An 18,952-nucleotide genomic window follows, 5' to 3' on the forward strand; every position below is an offset into this window, starting at 1 on the left:
CAAAGCAAGCATGACCCTAGAACTTTTTCCCAGTTATTTCTTGTTTGTTAGGGGCATGCAGTAGCTGCTGCCAGTAGTACCCGTAAACTTTGTAACCTTTAACTCCTTTACCATTTTTATTTTCAAAATTCAGAGTAAACTAAACTAAGAAACATAGGTTTCATTACTGAGCCCTGGTCTAATATGATCCACAGAAGTAAGGTTAGCATGAAAACAAAGCAAAGTTTTTAGCTTGAGGTTGGCTTATGGTGGTCAACAATGATGAAGAAGAACAATGGTGCTCCACTAATTGCCAGCATCCCTTAAATGACTAACAACATATTCAAGAAGTTCCCCCCATGGGACTTTACAGGCAGAGTACACAACATATGATTAAAGGCAAAGTATGTCAATCTTTAATACAAAAGTAAGTAACAGAAATAAAATACAAAGTAGCTGGTCTAGATGTACATATACAGCACAACACAATATATTTTAATGGATACCCCATTGTCAATGGTAAACCAATATATTCTGCCCTGTTACGTATATGGCTTAATGATATGAGACTAGGGCAAAGCCTGCCCCGTTTCAGAGAAAACTCCATCAGGGGGAAAAAAAAGGGAAAACCACGTATCATGTGTTGTGTCAAAGAACAAACCAAACCAGCTATTTTGGTTAAAGGGTTGGGTAAAGGAAGTCTACCTTTTCCCAAGGTGAGCACATGCTGACCCCCCTGGGATACGTCTCAGCTTGGCCCACAACGTATTATTGGATTTATGGCAGTCTTAACAGTGTATTGTTTTAAACCAAATCATCTGGTATGGTTTGTTTTTTGATACAGCACATGATACATGGTATATTCCTGTGTCCCCCCCGGTGAAGGAGTTCTTTCTGAAATGTGTCGAGTTGTGTCCTGGTCTCATATTCAACTGATCATGCCATACAACAGGGTGGAGTATATTGTTTTACCATGTAAAAGTGCTGTATATGTACATCTAGACCAGTTATATCATATGTTATTGCTTTTACTTACTGTTGCAATAAAGATTGACATACTTTGCCTTTTACTCATATGTTGTGTATATTGCCTGTAAAGGCCCATGGGGGGAACTTCTTGAATCTGATGGTTGCCAACAATGGTTGCATGAATGGAACACATTATCCAGCATATATCTATTTGTCACCAGAGCACCCAAAAGGAGCCATAATGTGTTTCTTTCATCCCATGGACAGCCAGTATTGTTTGTGTGAGCACATCTCACTTATAAAAAGTCCCTAAATCCTTTACACATGTGGTATAACATTCTTCACAAAAGCAAATAAAGACTTTCATCATCAAACTGAATGAAACCCCAGACTTTGGTCAAGAATACAGACAAATACAACTTTGTTTTAAAGTTGCAATCAGATGTGGAATGAAGCTTGATCCTTGAAAAGTAATGCAAAGATTTTGGCCATAGAAACACCTCTCCATGTTGCTATGGGTCAACATTTTAGTTAGACATGTGCAATTCCTTTTGGGTCTGAAAAATGCGGACACATTTTTGGCTGTCTGCCTGCTCTTCCGTCTGACAGTTCTTAAATAGTTAAGGGGCGAGGCCACATTCTTTTGACATCATGGCCCAAGGCATGCTGGGTCTATGAAGTCACAAGGGGGTGGGGGTTACTTGATGACAGCATTGGGTGACTCCACCCCTTTGTTTTTTTAGACGTATGTTTAATGTCAGGCAGAGGAGCAGGCAGATGGTGGGAGCCTTCGACAAGACCAGAGATTTTTTTTGGTGCGGCGGGCATCATGATTGATGGTTAATCTACATGTGGGGGACATTATTTTTTTATTTTTTAACAAAACTTTTCAAAAACCTTGTCTTTACTCATTTTTTACACTTTTGTGGTGACTGGGTAGGGGTACTACGCTCATTCATATAGAGGGGGGCTGGGATCTGGAGCCCCCCCCCCCCCGTTCTGCACATGTCTAATTTTAGTCACTAAGGAAAAAACTTTTAACATGCTGGACCATTCAAAACGAGACGTACATAGCTGAAGCCAACCCTCATTTTACAAAACAAATGTAAAAAAAGGGCAAATTTTGGAAGGGATACAATTATAATTTATGTAGACTTTAGGTGGGCAGTGAAAGGAATGTAGGGGCAATAGGAGGCAATGCCTCCACAAAAGGAACTTTGTGTCCCATACATATCTTTCTTATTGTATGTCATTTTATTTCCCTTAAGAAAGGCTGCCCACTTCTTAAAAATCCAATGTCCCACCACGAGTTGGTGTCTAGTACCAGCAATAGGGAGACCCCATACAATCTTTACTAAAAATGCCATTACCCCTTCACAACACAAATGCAAGTACATCTGATCCATTGTCAACAGCTTGCTAAATTTCTGACTCCAACTTCACGATTGTCCTGTAGTGACTTGGGATGACAACTTTTTGGGCCTGTTACTTGTACTCATTGTGGTAAAGTTGCCTTGTTTGCTTATCCAAACAGGTGGTTTCCCTTTAGTGGGATCACTGAACTGGTTAATAATGTTCTCCAGCCACAGTCAAAGCAGCAAAATGAAAAGGAGCCTGAGAAGTAAGTAAGCTGCTTTGCTTAGATTAAGTACAACGGCCGTAGCATTTGTGCATACTACTAGTTAGTATGTCTAGAAATGCTTGTAGACTGTCAGTGCATTTTTTTTTTTTAACCTGTTTACATCTGTGTTGCGATTTGCTCCTTTTCTTTGAAATTCATAAATCAGTGTAACAATAAGAGATGCTTTTCCTGGGCATGCCAAGCTCATTTTACTGGCAGCAGACAGTGAGATTAAGCACAGAGGCTGGCAGGAAGAAGGGCAAGCTCGCTGTCCTGATTTGGTCCTTTGAATTCACTTTGCCAGCCTGTCTGTAATAGGTTGTGCCGATCTATGTATCCATTGCTTTTCTCATATACATGAAGGCAAAAAAATATATATTGCACACATTTGAAGCAGCCATTGGTTGGAAGAAATAAATCTCAGCCTTGCATTAGAAAGCAATTTATTGTACATCGCTGTTAAACATGGACAAACCGCTCACTTCATTCCCAGCAACTAACACATTTCGGGCCAGTTTTCTGTTTGGACTGGTCTTGGCAGCACTTGATACGTACTGCAGGTGAGAGTCAACTTCAGAGCTGGCATGATGGGACCTATAGTTCCAACTACAAGATACCTCCACATGCATTAACCCATAGCAGCAAATCTGGACTTCATTTTCTGGTTTTACTGTATTATTAAAAACTGTTATTTGTTACAAAAGTAGGAATTGGACCTGCAGCTAAAACGTATTGGTGAAACAGTTACGCAGAATGTAATATCCCATGCCAAATAAAATTTAATTTAAGTAAAAAAAGATTTTGATTGGTCGCTGTGGAGTTAGCTTTTTGCTGCCTTGTGTACAACTTCCAGGAATAATGAAAAAAGAAAATAGGTATAGGACCACTATATGTTGAAGTTTATTTTGCTGCAGGTGTCTGAAAAATGTGGTGACTGATCCCTCCATACTGTTGAACCTGTGTTCATAGTAGGCAATTTATGTGCAGGCTACCTGGTGATGGTGGTGATGATGGTGGTGGTGATGGTGGTGGTGGGGAAGGGGGGGCAAGTAGATTACCACCCTTTCCCATGGAAACTAGGAAAGGGGCCATACAATACCTTTACACATTCACATACCTGACATCTTTCTGAGACGGGAACGAGGGACACCTATTAGCAAAAGTATGTAAGCATAGGACACACCCCCCTGACATACCCCCTTAAAGGAGAATTATACAAAAAAATTATTAGGTGAACCCACAGGTGCTGTTTGTTTACCACTACTATTCCTTTATGTTGTGTTTTGGAATTTTTCACATGCAGCCATTTAGAAATTGGATGAAAGGTTTAGCACTGGGAAACACTTTTGGATAGATAAATAGTGCATTGTATATACAACTATACAAATCAGACAAAAATGAGGGACACATGAGGAAGAAAGAGAGACTGAGGGACTTTGTTCAAAATGAAGGACAGTCCCTCGAAATCAGAGACTGTTGGGAGCTATGAATTCACCTGTGCTATACATGCATAGATTTCTCTCATTCAGCTTACAGCTTCTTGAATACCCAAATAGTGACTGCATCTGATAGGATGCACTCACTGTTTGGCTGACAATTCTACACCTAGGCCCTTTGATTTGCTGAGTAGAGTATTGCAGACAGGGGCACCCATGGCTTTAATTTCAGCCCTCTGTAAAGTTCTTTTTAGGGTCTTTGTCCTCAATGGGGAGATTCATACCTCTGTTACTACTGTTAACCACTGTCACAAAGAAAGAAAACAAGGGCAAATCCAAAATATTAGTTGTCCCTAGACTAAAAGGTGAGGGGAAATCTTCCAATTGGGACATCTGTACCGGGCACAGAATAAGAAGGGAATCCCACATTCACTTTGGGAGATTTTTTCTTGTTTCTTGTAGAGAGAACTTCCACAATAGTATGCAGACAACATACAAATTACCTGGCAGGGATTTTATCAATTCCCTACTTTATCCCAGAAGCTTATCTTCAGTGGTGTTCTAAATGTTCCATGTTGTCTTTTTTCTTCCACTAGAATCCTTCAGTTGAGAAGTAAGTGGAGCCCTGTAAAGGTTTTCTGGATTTTTATGGAAATTGTAGAGCTGTAAATAGGATCTTAGGTGTACTGGCCCTAAAATTGTAGCTGGTAGAGGTTCATAATGCCGACCGCTATTTTTGTCATCATCTATCTTTTTAGTCAATACAGACAGTATACCCTTAACCAGTGACATTGTTATGAAATAAAGTCCCTCAAATGCAATTATTTTATGGACCTGCCAAAGGTTCTAGAGCAATGGTTGTCTACTTATGAGCCAAAGAGGGCCTCAAATGCGACCCCTGACAACACCAAAGGTCTGCACATAATGTTCAGTATATGTAATGCTTGAGAGGACTGTCAGAAATTTCAGACCTAATAGAGGAAATGAGGGTCAGAGAGTGTGGTTACGACTAAGCGGAGGTTTAACAGTGAAACGCGTCAACTGCTATGCTTTCATCCCTTGTCTCTGACTGTATTATGGACTATATCATGGATTGATTTTATCTTTTGGATTCAAATAAATGGATTTTATATTTTGTACCTTCAAGCTGGAGTGCGACTGTCTTTCTCCTTATACAACACAAGGTCAGAGAGTGTGGACATGCTACATTTTTTGGCTGTGGAAATGCTGAAGAAGAAAATGTGAAACTGGGTATATGTTATATGAGGCATTGATCAGTGCTATTACCCTAAGCATTGTTTTTACTACAGACTGCTGAGGTCCGAGGGCCACACATCATATAGAAAAAGGCCTCATGCAGCCCTTGGCCCATAGGTTGGCCACAAATATTCTAGAGAATAAGGCCTATACAGACAGTATACTATTAACCAGTGACATCATCATGGAATGAACTACTTTGACCTGACTGGTATTCTAGAGACTGAGGCCTATGCAATCAATAGAAGATAGTGACTTCACTGTGGCAGATATTTCATTGATGGCTTGACCAGAACCTTACAGAGCTATAAATTAGTAGGGCATCAAAGCGAGAGCAAGGGAGGACTGCAAATCTTTAGTCTGAGGGACAAAGGTGGTCAACCAACCCTGGGTATAGGGACAGATTTCTGTCAACTAAAGAAATGTACCACAACTATGGTGCCGACGTAAGGGATAGACATGGTGAAGGCTGATCCATTGTGGCTTTTAGCATTCAGTTACATGAAATCTTGCAGCTGCAAAGGACGTTTCTGCTCAAACACTTCCGTCAGCCAAATGCTGTGATCACAGGTCTGAAGGAGGAGCAGAAAGTTATATAAGGCCCAGAAGGGCTTGTAGGTCTTGATCTGATCAATGCCTGAATAATGAAGCATCTTCACTCAGGGTCAGCAGCCCCCTTATTGATACTGGCCCAGGAGGCAAATACCTCTTTGCCCGCTATCCTGGTCCCCTCCTAATTGTGAGCCTAAACAATACCTGACAGAATGTAATCTATAAATTCCCCAGAAATACTCGGCATGAGGCACCTTTGACAAACTGAATGTTGTGTAGCCTGACAAAATGGCTACCTACGTTGTGTGTGGGGGTCAGAGGTGCACTTCCATGTTGTACAGAGTCTCAACAGAGACATCTCTGAGGCAGCATGCTCATTCATACCTAAATAAAGAACTGGATGTGGTTAAGTCAGGGAGGCGTTGCCAGCTAATGGCTTAGGAATCTTTTTGTCATTCATAAAAAGGTTGCGGCATCTGTTAGTGTCAGTATAATGAAGCCTATACAAGGTCTAACAATATCAACAAAGGAAGTGGCCATCTGTTCACAGAATGTGGAAGTAAAAACAGGCTGAGGACTACTTGCTTGTTATTCTCTGTTTTGTCGAGTGAGGTCTACCACAGACTGCAGATGACATGCACACCGGGGGCTGACGGCTCTCTACTCTCCAGCTCTTTATTGATTAAGACTCTTGTTACCTGTGCAAAACACTTATACATGATGATAGCAACTATCAGAATCATCTGTAAAAAGTAAATGGAAATGTTTTTAATTTTTTACCCTTGTATTTCTCTGCTAAAAACTTATGTAGGTGATTGAAACTAATTTGCCAGAATTTGGTCCTGTTATAAAGATGCATAGTTATATAGTTAATCTGGTTGAAAAAATCCATCCAATTCAACCAACACAGAAAAAAAAAACCCCCACACACACACATTGAAAACCTCCATATATTCAATCCTATACCCACAGTTAATCCCAGAGGAAGGCAAAAAAAATCCCAGCAAAACATGATCCAATTTGCTCCAGCGGGGGAAAGAAATTCTTTCCAGATCCCTCAACAAGCAATCAGACATTGCCTGGATCAACTTAACCAAGTCAGGTCTGCCCTAAAGTGGTTTTACTGGTAAGGGCGGCACCTGTGGGCCAGATTACGTATGCAGCATATATGTGATCTGACATTTCCGGGTAGGGGGGCACACGTGCGCACCGCCAGCAGAGCCAGACTGGGAATAAAATTCAGCCCTGCAAATAATCTCATACCAGCCCCATAGCATTATTATACCAGCCCAACAGCATAACATCATTAATTTCTTGTTCATAAAAGAGAAAACCATGCATTTCACTGTGCTTACATGTAGCGGAAGCAGATCACACAGGGGCACGGTACCCGATGTCCTTACGCACTCGCCGATTGTTAGGCACGGAGGCAGAAAGGCAATCTGCCTATGTAAACAAGGCAGATCGCCGTTCTGACAGGAGGGAAGGGATGAAATTTGTGTCCCTGCAAAGCAGGGAATGAATTCCATCTCTTCCCTCTAGTAAAGCACCTCACACAGTATAGTAAAACACCGGCTAGGCCCACAGTTAACCCTTTTGATCGCCCCTGATGTTAACCCCTTCCCAGCCACTGTCATTAGTACAGTGACAGTGCATATATATTTCTTTTAGCACTGATCACTGTATTAGTGTAACCGGTCCCCGAAAAGTGTCAGTTAGTGTAAGAATGTTTGTCGCAATATCGCAGTCCTGCTGAAAGTCACTGACCGCTGCCATTACTAGTAAAATAAATAAATAAATAAAACTATCACATCGTTTGTAGACATTATAACTTTATAAATTGGTACTGAATGCCCAGGGGGGTTAGAGGGATCAGCAATTATGTCACACTGTGATTGGCTGTCACAGTGATCACATGATTGGGAACCGGTCCCGCTGGCTACTGATCGCTAGCCCACACTAAGAGCTGTCTTTGACAGCTCTGTGTCTGTGAGCATGCAGTGAGCACTTGTCAGCACAGAAACATCGGCCGCCCAGCGACACATATGTGTGTGGACGTTAAAACCCACCCTTTTATAACATATGTGTTACGCATGCAACAAAAGGTTAACCCTTTTTCCCACTTCTAAAACTGTGTTTTTTGTCTGTGTCTCCATTGGAGAAACTACACATCAATGCCTGTGTTCAGACAAAGAGAGAGGAATTATTTCTATGAGGGACAGAGACAGCAATCAAAACCTAAGAGAAGCTCAAACTCTTCCCGCCTCCATCCAAAACTAAATAAAATGCATTGTCCAGAGTCTGGCCTTCCTTAATGCATGAGAATACCCACATGGGGACCACAGCTCTTCTTAAAGAGACCCTCTCATCATCAGACTTTTTAAGCTGAGTATATCAGGGAAAATGTAAGAAAAGTATTCATCATTTATGCTGGTACTTGGCAAAATAGTCTTTGTAAGGGCTCTTTCAGACAGGCATTGAATTTTAAAGCAGCCCTTAAAGTGTATTAATGCACCTACCTATAATGTTAATGAGCATTTTGGAAGCATTGTACAGGCATTTATGTTGCATCAGTCCTTTAAACGCCCTGGGAGATGTATTTTTAAGATTTTTTTTTTTACAATGCTAAAATGGGAAATTATCACTTTTAACGCTTTGCAACTGCACCCTAAAGCAGCATTAATGCCGTAGGCGTGTTTACAGTGCGCTTATGGCACCCATGTGGCACGTTTCAATACAAGTGAATGGAGGCAGCTGCAAAGCGTTTACGTCTGCCAGCAGGTGTTATTTTTACCTTGCTGCTACAGAAGGCAGCGCTAATGCTGCAGTGTGAACGCCTCCATCTGCACCCTATTTTACCAATTTTGAGTGGTATTCATAGGCGTTCGGGAAGCATTAAAAATGTGACCCAACTGCCTATTTTCAGCGCTTGTGTGAAAGAGCCCTTAGCCTCCATTTAGTTTATGATGTAACCAAACCTATACCTGAGCAAAGGCCTTCATGGCAGGAGTATCTTTTCCTAATAAAAGCTGCAAATGTTAAAAGACTGAAAACAGCTTCTGGAATGGCATTCACGTGCAGTGCTGGTACAAGGCCATCCAGCGCCCAGGGCGAACATTTCAAATTGCGCCCCCCCCCCCCCCAGGCCACATATGACTAATCATCTTACCTATACCTGTTAGCCACACCTGATCATTATACCTACATATAGAGTGCAGAAGTCAGGATTGGATAAATTAGAAAGTGCAAGGGTTGGGAACAATAAAAAGTGAGTGCAGGAGTCAGTAACGGGGTTATTTTTAAAATAATAAATTGGGACCTGCTTCTAGAGGAAAGTGCAGCGTGTGGCAAAAATTAGATGCGGCTTTCACTGTGCTGACTATTGGGTGTGGCAAGAGATGTAAGGGCACGAACAGTGCAAGGGCTCAGTAGCAAATGACGCAGAGTTCAGACTTTTATGATTGTCGAAGGGGGGCATTCAGAAGATCCAAAGGTTTTTAGGGTGGGGAGGGTCCACTTTAAAGTTCTTTTACTGTTTGTTCCGAATATCTACAATACTTTAGGGTGCATAAACTGGGGAGTGGTTCACTTAAAGAAATAATTACCTGAAAACCAAAAATGTAATATATTGTAGCTTACCAATTATTAAATGTGGTGGCTGCATGCGTTTTCTTTTCTTAGGCTTTTTTTCTACCGTTTGTCATCTGGTGCTCTGGCCAGTAGCACACCTGCTTTATTAGAGCGCTCCCACTCTGGATAAAGAAGCTCAGGCAGCACAGCAGACAGCAGTGCTGTCAGTCTGGGGGGAAGGGAGTGTTAGATGAACTAGCAGATTTAGATACACTAACAAATTGAACCCAAACTCCAGCTCCCACTTTATAATCATTAACTGTTACATTTTTTTTCTCTTAGTATAAAGGTTTTACTGAAATATATGCTGACCTTTGTAAGCACCCCTGCCAGTGGTAAATGGTTAGTCACATCTCTAACTGCAAGTGAGCTTGTTCTTTTGAAAAACAGACTTGCTCGCTGGATCACCAGATAAAAACAATTGGAAGAAAGAAAGCCTAAAAAAGGAAAACAAATGCAGCCTTCACAACTAAGAATTGGTAACCTGCAATATAATGTTTACTTGTGGGTTTAATGTCACTTTAATGTCTACTTTACACTTGTGACCCTGTTGCTGGTGACAGGTTTGCTAGTGAGAGCAGAGAATGTCATCACCTGACATTGCTACCATGCTGACAGAAAGTGTGGAATGTCCTTTGTCAGTATGGCTGGTGAGGAATTGATGCTGTAGGAACGGGTCAGTAGTTTCCCTGTCCTCTCCTCTTGCTGGCTAGTTGACACCAACACCAGGATCACAATGTGATTGTGACAAAATGTATTTTGAATTTGGTTTGCTAGGAGTGAAGTAATCCTGACAGTTTGATCTGTTACTACATTCCTGCTAGTTTCTAGACCAATTCAGAACATACATCCAGGGCCATCTTACTGAATGGGCACGCTGGGCAGTTGCCCGGGGGCCCCACCTGCCCAGCAACCCAGCCCCAGCCAAGCATTAGTCCTGATTCCCGTGTGCATCCCACCACCAAACTTAACAGGTGGCAAGCGCCTCTCGGCCCTGGGCGGCTATCAGGCCACTTGGGCCGTGGAGGGGGAGCCCACAACTGCAGGAATGTCTGTCTACCTCCAAGGGAACAGGCACACACAGGACAGTCCAGTCTGACTCCCGCCTGTGTGTGTGTTCACCGGACCCAGCTGAAAAACTTGGAAGCTGTCATTAGCCTGGCACTGCTGTACCAATAAATATCGCATTATCGATAATTTGTAATTTTATTCTCGTGGGTGATTGTGTAGGTGGGTTCCCATTGCACTGCATTGCCCGGGGGCCTATAATGCGATTAAGATGGCACTGCATACATCACTAGCCTATGGAAAGCAGGACCCACCACTCCACACCAGCACACCTCTGCTTCTTCTCACCTGTTTGAAGTGAGTGTGGGAAAGAGAATGAGGAGGTCACACTATCGCACAGGGAGCTCTGATTCCCAACAGGGTATATGGCATTTGCAGCTTGCTGAAATAATGTGTTTCTACAGCTAGAAACTCCCAAGATTTCTCCCCAGCACTGCCCCAGTCTGTACATGAAGAGCTCTGTGCTTCAGGACAACTCCTCCATCTTTGCTGAGATCCTGGGGCTATCAAAGCAATTCTGCACATTTCATATGCTTGCACTGGGCTGTAATGTAGAGGCAGGGGATAAATGTAGCAGGACACACAGGAGGGAGATCAGGAGAACTGTCACTGCCATGTGCATGAAGAGCACAAAGGAAAGAAACTTACATAGCAACCAATTCTCACTGTGCTCCATCACCACTATATCCATCTTTGCTGCCTGCAGCTACAAGTGTCAGTCACAGAATGGAATGGAGTTATTTTACACTTTGTAGAATACTGAAACATCTCAGTATATTCCCACTATATGAATCCATTTTACTTTCACTTTCACATCTAGCAAAGTACAGGGCAAGTTTACAGCACAGCCAGGTACAGATTGGAAGGCAGACTAGATAGGGACTCACAGGTGCAGAAGACATCCATCCATCCATCCTGTCACATCTTCATTCTGCCATTTGTTGAGCTCTGATGTCTTCAGTGCTGGGCGGGAGCAATGATCGGGGCTGCAGAGAAGTGTCCTCTTCTTGCTCCGCCCCCTGCAGAGAAGCTCTTCCTGTGACAGCCCAGATGGAGCCGAACACAGTAAGGAACTAAAGCCCGGGAGAAAGCTTTCTTCTCTCTTCTGTAAAGGGAAGTGAGAGCCATTGTACAGAGGAGGCAGCCAACAGATAAGGTTGCAGCATACAGTGGAGTGAAAGCCTTCCTATTCTGTGAGTCTTCTTGCTGGCAACCCAGCGCCCCTCCCATACTCCGCCCAGGGCACCCGTCCCTCCCGCCCTCCCCTTGTACCGGCCCTGTTCACGTGCTAAAGCTACTTGTGACATTTTAGTGATTGGGTTTACATATATTTTAAAAATGTGTCTCTTTTATACAGTAGTTGATTTGCTAAAGGAGTACATGTAGGCACCAACCGGTACTCGCTTTATGGCTGCACATGGTTATGTCTATTTGAATTGTTTTTGAAATGGCCACTTTAAATTGAACCTTGCACCAAATATCATGGCCCCTCTGTTTTAAAGTGGTAATAAACCCAAAAGAAAACATTTATTGTTTTTGTTCATTTAAATAAAGCTTTTATCCCAAAATAAAAATAAATAAACCTGTTTGCTGTAAATGCAGTAACCTGAAGTTTATCTTAAATGTGTTGTGTATTTAAATCTGCTAGTACATCCAACACTCCCCTCCTCCATGACTGACAGAGCCCACACAGTTCCTTTGTTTAGTAAACAAGTTTATTGAGCCATTTGGCCGAATACAACTTTTTAGCAATTACTCACCTAATCCTCCGGGCCTCCTAGCGCAAGACCGGTGCCATTTGGCTCCTGCCCAATTCTTTGCATGAAGGTAAAAAACCTTCTGTGTGCAGGAGCGCCCCCCCCCAGCTTCCGCTATTACTTACCTGAGCCCCCACTTAATCCAGCAATGTCCACGAGGGCCTTGCCTCTCCAGGGACTTGCACTCCTGATTGGCTTTTGGGGGCGTGGCTGAACCGCGGCTCCTTATGTGAATGGACACACAGAGCCACTGATCGGGAGCGCGCCTGCTTGGGTGCCCCCACAGCAAGCTGCTTGCGGAAGGGGCATTCGGCAGGAGAGAGGGGCCAGGAGCGCCAGCGAGGGACCCGAGAAGAGGAGGTTTTGAGCTGCTATGTGCAAAACCACTGCACAGAGCAAATATAACATATTTGTTATAAAAAAAAAACAAGGCTTTAGTATCACTTTAACATTTATTCATTTTTATTTTATTATTTATTTATTTATTTTTTTTTAATCTATTTTAAGGTATATCTTCACATTTATTTATTTTTATTTTATCATTTATTTATTGTTAGGCATTTTAAGGTATATCTTAAAGCTGAACGAGCAAGTTTTTCTTTTACCATGCAGTGGGGCTGTGCCCTCACTGCATGAGTTCACTGCCTGTTTTTGTCTAGGGGTTCGGAGAGCCAAGATATACTCACATAATCCTCCGATCCTCCTTGCGCAAAACTGGTCCCTTCAGCTCTTGCCCCCCGCGGTCTAGTGGTCTTGTGCACTAAATGCCCAAAGACCAGCTCCAAATGTGAAGACATCAGGAATAGTCCAGAGGATGGGGTGATTATAGGTTCTGTGTTCACACCTAGACAAAACAAGCACTTAACCCATGCAGTGCGGGAACAACCCCACTACATGGTGGAAAAAAAAATAGCCCGAAGTTGGACTCTAATTCTTCTTTATTTATTTATTTTTATTTTATTGTATCATTTATTTATTTATTTTTTTAATCTATTTTAAGTTATATTTTAGCATTTATTTTTTATTTATTTTTTATTTTATCATGTATTTATTTTTAGCTATTTTAAAGCAATTCTTAAAATTTTTTTGTTACACCTTTATCATTTGTAAATGACATTCAAAAGTATAAATACAAGCAGTGTGGATAACTGACAGTAACATGCATTTATACTGACCACAGGACAGAAGTTCAATTAAAGCATCATCTGCATTGTATGTTTATTAGATGGAAACTTAACCTCAGGCTTGGAGGTTTCTGTACTAATAAATAAAACACACTGGGATTATTTAATAAGAGCGCAATTTAAAGGTACCCACAGACCAAAGATAATCCTTGGGCGATGACCGCTTGTGTTTGTGGACTCCTCCCTACCGGTACTGATACCCTCAGGCTGGCTGGTCTTGGGAACACAGGGCCAGGGTAGACTTTTTTGTTCAGCCAATTGGTCAAGCGCTGCACTATTCTTTTCTACAATTGGTATTGTTACCCAGAGATGAGGACGGCTGTGAAGGTTAAAGGTGTAGTAAACTATATATGGCCCCTGAGGGCTGTTTTTTGTGGGGGGTTTTTTTTTTTTTGTATTGTTGTTGTGTTTTTACTGGACATTTTTCTTACAGGTCCTTTGGGTCTGGTAAAGATTTTAAGGGGAATTCCACACCAGAATAAAAAAATAAAAAACGACGTGGGGTCCCCCCCCAAAAAAAAAATCTATACCAGGCCCTTAGGGTCTGGTATAAATTTTAAGGGGAACTCCATGCCACAATTTAAAAAAAAAAGGCGTGGGTTCCCCCAAAATCCATACCAGACCCTTATCCAAGCATGCAGCCTGGCAGGCCAGGTAAAGGGGGACGAGGGAGCGCTCCCCCTCCTGAACCATACCAGGCTGCTTGCCCTCAACATGGGGAGGGTGCTTTGGGGTGCCCCCCAAAGCACCTTGTCCCCATGTTGATGGGGACAAGGGCCTCTTCCTGACAACCCTGGGCTGTGGTTGTGTGTGTCTGCGGGTGGGGGGCTTATCGGAATCTGGAAGCTCCCTTTAACAAGGGGGTCCCCAGATCCCAGCCCCAGCACCCCAATCCATTAAAAAAAAGTGTCAAAAAGTAAGAACCACAGGAAACAGTTTTTGACAAGTCCTTTATTAGAAAAGAAAAATGAAAAAAGTGTCCCTCAAAGTAAATCCATTGTCAATCACGACACCTACTGGACCCAAAAAATAAAAAATAAAAAAACGCCTATGCCTCTTGGGCGGCGTCCCGCCGTCTGCCTTCTCTCCACTTTATCAGCTCTTATTTAGGCTAGGGGTAGGGCCACCCGGCTATGTCACTCGGTGGCACCGCCCTTTCTGACGGTGCCACTTCATGCACTCATAAAACACAACACTGTACTCATATGAATTTTTATTTTATTTTTTTAAAACAGAGATGTCTTTTGGTGGTATTTGATCACCTCTGGGTTTTTTTTTTTTTTTTTTGCTAAACAAACGATTAAAACATTTTGGGAAAAAAAATACTTTTTTCTTAGTTTGTGTTATGACATTTTCCAAATAAGTAATATTTATGCTTCACTGATGTCTGCTGATGAGGCTGTACAGATGTGCATCTAAGTGTCGGTTCACACTATGGCGATCCAACAAGTGAAGTTGCCGTGCACCGCGACTTCAGCGTGACTTGCACGGACTTCACATAATGGAAGTCAATGCAAGTCGCTCCAAATTCGGTCAAAAGTAGTGCAGGAACTATTTTCTAAGTCGGAGCGACTTGAGTCGCTCCTATTAGAACGGTTCCCATAGCACTGAATGGACCGCGACTTGTCAGGCGGCCAAGTCGCCTGACAAGTCGCGGTAGTGTGAACCGGGACTAAAGGGCACTAATGAGGCGGTACTGATGAGGCAGCACTGATGGGCTTTTATAGGCGGTTCTAATGGCACTGATAGGTGGCACTGATGGGCACTGATAGGCAGCACTGACAGGCAAAACTGATGGGCACTGATTGGGCTGCACTGACAATCAGGGTACTGATGACACCTGCTGGTCACCAGATCCCCTCTCCTTATGCTTTGACAGCGCGCAAGGAAAGGAATGTCGATAACCAAGTTTGTTTACATATGACCAGCTGTGATTGGACACAGTTGATTACATAGTAAAGAGCCGCTGTGATTGGTCCTTTACCACAAATTGTGATCAGCTGTGTCTGAAGGACTCAGCGATCACAGAGTGCGCCGAATGTGCACTCCAGGGGGTGCACGGGGGCATGGTCCTGGGGGGAAGTCCATGGACACCCTCCCAGAACAAGAGAGGCGCGGTGTTTAGCCGTTTTTCAGCTATAGTGTGGATCTGAAGTAGAGCTGCACGATTCAGGATCAAATGAGAATCACAATTATTTTGCTTGGAATAAAGATCACAATTCTCAGCGTAACATCATCTTTCACATTATAAAAAAAAATTGGGATAACTTTACTGTTTAGATTTTTTTTTTTAAATTCATTAAAGTGTTTTTTTTCCCCAAACAAAATTGGTTTGAAAGACTGCTGCGCAAATACAGAGCGACATAGAATCTTGCAACAACCACCATTTTATTCTCTAGAGTCTGTGCTAAAAAATATATAAATAATGTTTGGGGTTCTAAGTAACTTTTTAGCAAAAAATACTTTCCGCTGCTTTCCGTGTGTCCGCAAATCATCCTATTTTTTTGCGGATGATTTGCGGACATCAATGTAAGTGAATGGCACTGCGGGTGTCAGCGGAATACCATCCGCTGACACCCGATTTTCCTCCTGTCAGTTCTGTTCCGTTTTTATGAACGGAACAGAACCCTATTTTTCCTTCCGTGTAAAAAACGGAAAGGAAGGAAAATCGGATGTCAGCGGTGTCATCCGCTGACATCCGCAGTGCCATAGACATACATTATGTCCGCATATCATCCGCAAACGGATGGGATGATATGCGGGCACACGGAGCGGATGACAGAAATGTCATCCGCTCCGTGGAAAAAAAAAAAAAAAAGTCCCGCAGCGGACCTTTCACACGGAGCGGCCGTGTGAAAGGAGCCTAACTTGTAAGCAACAAGTGTCAGAAAAAGGCAAAAACATTGTGTTTATAGTTATCTCCCAGCCTTAGCAATGTTGACAAACATTTGTGGGAGGCTCTTTTTTTTTTGACAGCTGTGAGTGAGCGGAGAACAACTCTGCTCTGTATGAATCGAGGAAATGCCGAATTAAGATTGTTGGAGGGGGGGGGGGGGGTAATCGAGATCGTGATTTTTTAATGATTAGGCCTCTTACACACGATACTCCTGTTTTAGCATCTCCGTTTTCAGCCGTAAATTTCAGGAGTATTTGTCTTATTGAAATGTGCGCTTTTTCGTGCATTTCTGCGCATATGCGTTTGCACAAATTTGCATCTTTTCACACAAATTCGCGTCATTTCGCGCAAATTTATTCTCACGTTTTTGTAAAATATGCAAATTAGCATTTTTTAGATTAACAGTAAGTTCATGTGCATTTGTTCGCAATCGCGCGTATCTGCATGCATTAGGCGTAAATTACTGTAAAAAAATGCAGATTTTTCTATATTGTTCTTACTGAAGAATGCACGGCGCTCATTTACGCGCCTGTGTGCATAGGCACATTACAATGAATGGGCTGTATTTTAGCTCCGAAAAAAAAAGCTGTACTGAGCTTTTTTAACCACTTTATGTCAAGCCGCCGCAGATGTACTTTGCTCTTGCAAAGTCCCGTACATGTATAGCGCTTGCCTGGGAGGAGCTAGGGGGCGAGCGCGCTCTCTCCCCGCTGACAGAAGGTTGGACGGCTGATGTAAACACAGCCGTCTGTCCTTCTCCCTGAGATGATCACAGAGACCATGTGATCCTGCTATGTAGGATGTCTCTGTGATCATCTCACAAGCCCAACCCCCTACAGTTAGAATCACTCCCCTTGGCTTACATTTAACCAATTAATCACCCTTAGTATTAACCCCTTCCTTGCCAATGGCATTATTACAGTAAGGCTGGCCATACACTATACAATTTTCTTGTTCAACTTTCCTTTAGATTTACCAAAACCATGTAATATAGGGTCAAACCTAAACACTTTCAATTTGTATGCAATCAGGCAGGCCCTTGCACTACATAGTTAAAGGTAAATCTAAAGGAAATTAAATAAGAAAATTGTATAGTGTATGGCCAGCCTTACAGTGGATATTTTTAGCACTGATTACTGTAGTAATGTCACTGGTATCCCCAAAAGTGTCAAAAATGTCAGTTAGGGGCCCGATCTGTCCGCCGCAATGTCGCAGTCCCGCCAAAAATCGCAGATCGCCACTATTACTAGTAAAAAAAAAAACTATAAAAATTACATAAATCTTTCCCGTAGTTAGTAAACGCAATAACTTTTGCGCAAACCAATCAAAATACGCTTATTGCGATTTTTTTTTTACAAACAAATATGTAGCAGAAAACAAATTGGCCTAAGATGTTAAAACATTTTGATTTTTACAGGTTTTTTTTTGGGGGGGGGGGGGGAATGTTATATAGGAGAATGGGAAAAATATTGTTTTTTTTTTTTTCAAAATTGTCGCTCTTTTTTTGTTTATAGCACAAAAAAATAAAAATCGCACAGGTGATCAAATACCACCAAAAGAAAGCTCTGTTTATGTGAAAAAAAGGACATCAATTTTGATTGGGTACAGCGTAGATAAGGGGGGCCACTCACCAGATGACTTTGGGCCACCAGGACCCACACCGCTTTTATGAAGCTCCTTTACTTCAAGAAGGGCTCAGCTTATATCCACAACCACCAATATAGATAACCAGATGCCACTAGGCCCCCTGGGTCTTACAGCTTTAAATGGATTTACATAGCATCAGATCAGGCCCAGCATCATCAGCAGAGATTTCCCAGAATAAAAAAATAAATTGAATAATATTGAAATCATTTTTTTTTTTATTATTCTCATAAAAATGTATAAGTTATAGAACTCACATTTGTGTGTGCCTGCAAGCGGCACCCACTATAGATCGCCTGGTTAAAAACAATCACCGCCATTCGCGCTCCAAATCGACGCGCGTTCCACTGGGCCGGATGTGACGAAACCGGAAGTATCACCACCACACTGGTCCTGTGTAAGTCCATAGTAGTAGTGATACTTCCGGTTTTGTCACGTCCGGCCCAGTGGAAGGCAGGTGGAACGCATGCCGATTCAGTTGTGGATATAAGCTGAGCCCTTCTTGAAGTAAAGGAGCTTCATAAATACCAACCTAAATTCAAAATACCAACCTAATCGCTCTCTTCGTTCCTCTCAAAACCTCCTGCTCTCTAGCCCCCTCGTCACCTCCTCCCATGCTCGCCTCCAGGACTTTTCCAGAGCCTCTCCAATCCTATGGAACTCCTTACCCTTATTTGTGCGATTATCTCCCACTCTATTAGCTTTTACCCTCCCTTCTAGATTGTAAGCTCTACAAGCTGGGCCCTCTAGTTCCTCCTATATTGAACTGTATTGTAACTGTATTATCTTCCCTCAAATTGTAAAGCGCTGCGCAAACTGTTGGCGCTATATAAATCCTGTATAATAATAATAATAATAAAAGCGCTGTGGGTCCTGGTGGCCCAAAGTTATCTGGTGAGTGACCCCCTTATCTAAGGTGGAGGAGGACAAACAAGGAGCACTTTTGAAGAAGAATACAG

At 42.4% G+C, this 18,952-nt stretch overlaps 1 protein-coding gene across 34 annotated transcripts in view; it reads left to right on the forward strand.

Moving 5' to 3' along the window:
- RIMS2 (regulating synaptic membrane exocytosis 2) overlaps positions 1-18,952 on the forward strand; it is a gene marked incomplete at its 5' end in the record, with an annotated part of 943,810 nt that overhangs the window by 121,175 nt on the left and 803,683 nt on the right. For 24 of the 34 annotated variants that reach the window (XM_082257909.1, XM_082257877.1, XM_082257910.1 and 21 more), the window contains one exon: positions 2,483-2,569. The exons of the other annotated variants lie outside the window; for them this stretch is intronic. In XM_082257909.1, the coding sequence (XP_082114035.1) occupies positions 2,483-2,569 (87 nt within the window). The remainder of the gene's footprint in view (positions 1-2,482; positions 2,570-18,952) is intronic. 34 annotated transcript variants of the gene reach the window in all.

This window comes from Pelophylax lessonae, assembly GCF_965119305.1.
Source record: "Pelophylax lessonae genome assembly, chromosome: 5".
Taxonomy (NCBI): Eukaryota; Metazoa; Chordata; class Amphibia; order Anura; family Ranidae; genus Pelophylax; species Pelophylax lessonae.